Below are 3,915 nucleotides of genomic sequence, written 5' to 3'. Positions count from 1 at the left end.
GCCATTGAAATACCCAACCTAATCACTGATTCAATATCATTCTGACCTAGCAAAACCTAATGCAAAAAAAATGCAACATAAGGACATCAATATGTATCAGAAAATGTCATAAAAATTTGGGGTGATTTTGGAGCCAATTTTCGGGAAAAAAAACATGGGCATTGAGGTTGAGCTCGGAGCTTCTTTTTGCTTCATAGTTCACACATGTTTTACAATATTACATTAGAATACAGCTACACATGTACCACATTAGATATTTGACAGATAAATAGATAATAGTACACACATGGGGCATGACTAGAAGATGGGCATGACTGGAGACATACATGTACATACATACATACATAGTTTTACATACAGAAGACTTCTGCTACAATGGAGTTTGGTCAAGCTCACCCCAATAGATAACCAACAAGAAATTAATGATTACCAAAAAATTAATTACATACATGTACATGTAGGACTACTTTTAACGGACTCACTGTCCATTGCTCAATGGACCAAACACTGCCCATCAACACATTAATAATAATGAAAGTCAAATTATGCAATAATAATAAATTAATAGTTACTAAAATTTACTATACTATACATCTGTTCCCATGAAAAGTGTAGTACACTAATTAGATACTAATTAGATATTTAATTAGATATCTAATCTAATTAGATTAGATTAGATATTTCGTTTGTTTATGGATGTGACATGAGAAAACACATACTGTATTTCCTCGAGTATAAGCTGCCCCCCAGTAGCCGCCTCACTCAAATAGATGCCTCCCGGGGCCAAAGTAGTGAAGGAAATTACCGCCGCCTTCAAATAGACGCCGCATGTAATGTTATCTATTGTTATTATTATTAATAATAATGTTATCTATTGTTATTACTATTAATAACTAGCAATTAATTAATTAGTAAAATGGCCGTCTAGTCACAGTAGAGTCTGAGTTGACTGTAGTCACTTCATCCTATCAATGAATTTTTTCTTTCAAGGAAAGGTATAGATACATGGTACTTCTAGACCCTTTCCAAATGCCCTTTTCTCATTAACAAGAGCTTCTATTTAACCCCATGAAGCAAGAAATATGATGCAACTCATGAGAACACCCTTGGAAGGAGAAATAGCTCATAATGCTAAGGCACTGGGGAACATCTAAACTCCTACAGCCTGAGGTAGAACATGAGAGTGCTCTTTTTCCAGACCTGGGACTGAAAGTAGTAATTGACATGATGAAGATTAAATTATTAATTATTACAAATTTTGTTTAAAAAAATATTTTAGGTAAAATTAATAATTGATTTTAATTATAATTAATAATCGCCGCCCCCAAACAATGGCCGCCCTCGTATAGTCGCCTCCCTCCTATATATGGAAAAATGAAATAGACGCCGCGGCTTTTACTCGAGGAAATACGGTAAATAACATGTAACAGCAGATGGTTGCTCATGTACATGTACATGTGTACTGTATAGCGGGAAATTTTAGAGGAAGTTAAATTTGGTGAATTGCTAAATTTTGGTAATTGGTGAATTTTAATTTGTGGCCACGTGCCATTGAGCATGCACATAATGGCTAAAAATGGCAAATTGTTATTTTGGCAAATGGCTATCAAAACACCAAATTTTCCAAACTTAATTCCCCCCAAAATTTCCCGCTATACAATATACATGTAGATCATACCAGTGATACCACATTTCAATTGACCAATCAGAATGCTTAACAAGTGGTTGCAAATGTATCATACAGCATACATGTACATGCACATGTAGTATTTACATGTAACTGTATTATCAATACTTACCCATTTTACTAAAGAAAGCATACAGGACTCCCATGAGGTCCCCAAGGGTTAAATTATAATCAGTGACCACACCCTCTATCTGATGGAACTCGGCCAGGTGAGTTGCGTCAAGTGTCTCGTTACGAAAAACACGATCAATTGAAAAATATTTGACAGGAGTGAACTCTTTCTACAAAATTGAACAAATTAAGGATAAAAATTTGTACAGCTTGAGAAAAAATAAGTAAAAGTATTTAAATGTCAAGAAAAACATTTGTCACTTTATTCCGACACAGTAGGTGATAGAAGTTGCACCTGCTGTTATAATATAAAGTGGTTGCTATGGCTACTCATCGTTAGCTGATAAATCATGAAAATTAATATAATCAGCTTTTACTAGTAGCTCATCAAATCATTAATTATTCATGAGAATGAGCCACACCCACTTGTTGTCCAAGTTTGTAGAGCATTCTTGTGCTAACAGCAGTAGTGTGAGTCCGGAGAATGTTCTTCTGAGCTTCCTCTAACTTCCAGTCATATTGATAACTATTATTAGAAGAGGAGAGTGAGAAAGAAAGAATAATTAAAAAGATACTACATGTACATTGTTGCATTACCATTATATACATGTAGGAGGAGGAAAAATTTGGCAAATTGCCTACTGTATTTGTAATACCGTAAACGTAAAAATTTTCCATGGGCAACACAGATCCCCGAAATTTTGATGCAAGGGTGTGGTGGTTAATTCAATAGGCCACATGACAGCCACGCGTACTGATCATGAATATTACTCGTCTCTCTTTCACACTTCAGCATCTCTCCTTCCTCTGCTTCCCAGATCTTACACATGGTAGTCCCTGATAACTGAAAAGATAATGAAGGCAGGCATCTCTGCAGGTGTTGCCATGTCGCCATGTGGTCAATAAATTAATAAGATTGGGTAACACCTACCACAAAATTTTTAATGCACGAAAATTAATTTTTATGGAAAAATTCCAAAAAATTTGAAAATTTACACCACAAAAATTTTTATGTTTACGGTACATAGTATTAAGAACATGTTTATGTGCCAAAAAATTACACAAGATCAAAGAATTCTCTCCTAGCCATTTCTGACTAAATTTGGCTTGAGACTAAAGGATAGAGAATGGTCTGGCTACCGGGACTAGAATATACAACTGTAATAAGGCATAAGTTGCTTTAAAATGCTTAAAATTGATAAGTGCTTTAACTAGCACTATTAATTATGTTCATTCTTATAATCAAAGCATTCCAAAGCACTCAATTACTTGTGCTTAAAGTAGATTAACTTAAGTCCCAAGTACATGTACTTGACCCCAACCCTGGTATTCCTAGTGCTACAAGTAGATGGATATATTCTAAAAATCATGCAATATTTAGGGCTAACCTGGCATATCTTTTGTCACCATCCACAAGATTGGAACGACTTTCGAGTACAAAGTAACTTCAGAAGTGTTGATTACAGCTTTTTCTAAAGAAAAGTGTTGCATCGCATCAATGAAGTATCTTAACTTTTCATTTGTGTCAGCAGTCTTGCACCTAAAATTATTATTATGATATTAGAAGACACTGAGAAACAGGCATACTTCAATTCTACAGGTATGGTAACTGGCTTTAAGCATTCTTGGAGATGTAAAAGGTCAGAATACCCACATAGAATGTCAAGAAGGCCAACAGGGTGAGGCCCACTGGGCCTGACAGAAAAGTTTCCCACTCTTATAAATACTTCTTCCTATTAAATACATGTACACAGACAAGGAATAATGGCCTATAAACAAACCTTAATTAAGTAAGCAATCCTGTTGAGTATGTCAGGGGGCAGCTTTAGCAAGTAACTGCTAACAGGATTATTCCTATTATCACAAATACAAATGTAAAAGCTTAATTATAATATGGCAGGGTCATGCTTACCACTCAATAAAGATTTGGTTGTCATTTGTCAGTTTACAATTCTTTAACTCATTTTCACAGTTTTGCTTATTTCCGAAGCACTCAAACTGTAGAATGGCTTCCAAACTGTTTAGATCACCCAGCTTCCTCCACATCATCCCCTCGTGATATTTCCATTTAACATTATACTGGTGCTCGCCATCTTTTAATCTACGGCCTAATATGC

The 3,915-nt window shown here is 35.2% G+C and overlaps 1 protein-coding gene across 1 annotated transcript; it reads right to left on the bottom strand.

Moving 5' to 3' along the window:
* Positions 1 to 2,224: 2,224 nt before the first annotated feature.
* On the bottom strand, positions 2,225 to 3,908 carry LOC109583226 (uncharacterized). Its single transcript, XM_019998477.1, has 5 exons — positions 3,711 to 3,908; positions 3,580 to 3,652; positions 3,386 to 3,531; positions 3,187 to 3,338; positions 2,225 to 2,324 (listed from the first exon to the last, which is right to left on the bottom strand). Exons 1-5 carry the CDS (start codon positions 3,845 to 3,847, stop codon positions 2,302 to 2,304), a joined length of 531 nt encoding a protein of 176 aa, XP_019854036.1. The 5' UTR covers positions 3,848 to 3,908; the 3' UTR covers positions 2,225 to 2,301.
* Between the last annotated feature and the right edge of the window lie 7 nt (positions 3,909 to 3,915).

Source organism: Amphimedon queenslandica, unplaced genomic scaffold, assembly GCF_000090795.2.
Source record: "Amphimedon queenslandica unplaced genomic scaffold, v1.1 AMPQUscaffold_13317, whole genome shotgun sequence".
NCBI lineage: Eukaryota > Metazoa > Porifera > Demospongiae > Haplosclerida > Niphatidae > Amphimedon > Amphimedon queenslandica.
This window is presented reverse-complemented; position numbering and strand designations above follow the sequence as displayed.

Coding starts and splice junctions, on each gene's coding strand:
- LOC109583226 (XM_019998477.1), bottom strand. CDS start 3,847: ATGATGTGGAGGAAGCTGGGTGATCTAAACAGTTTGGAAGCCATTCTA. Junction 3,532..3,579: donor GGATTGCTTACTTAATTAAG/GTTTGTTTATAG, acceptor TGTATTTAATAG/GAAGAAGTATTTATAAGAGT. Junction 3,339..3,385: donor ACCATACCTGTAGAATTGAA/GTATGCCTGTTT, acceptor TAATAATTTTAG/GTGCAAGACTGCTGACACAA.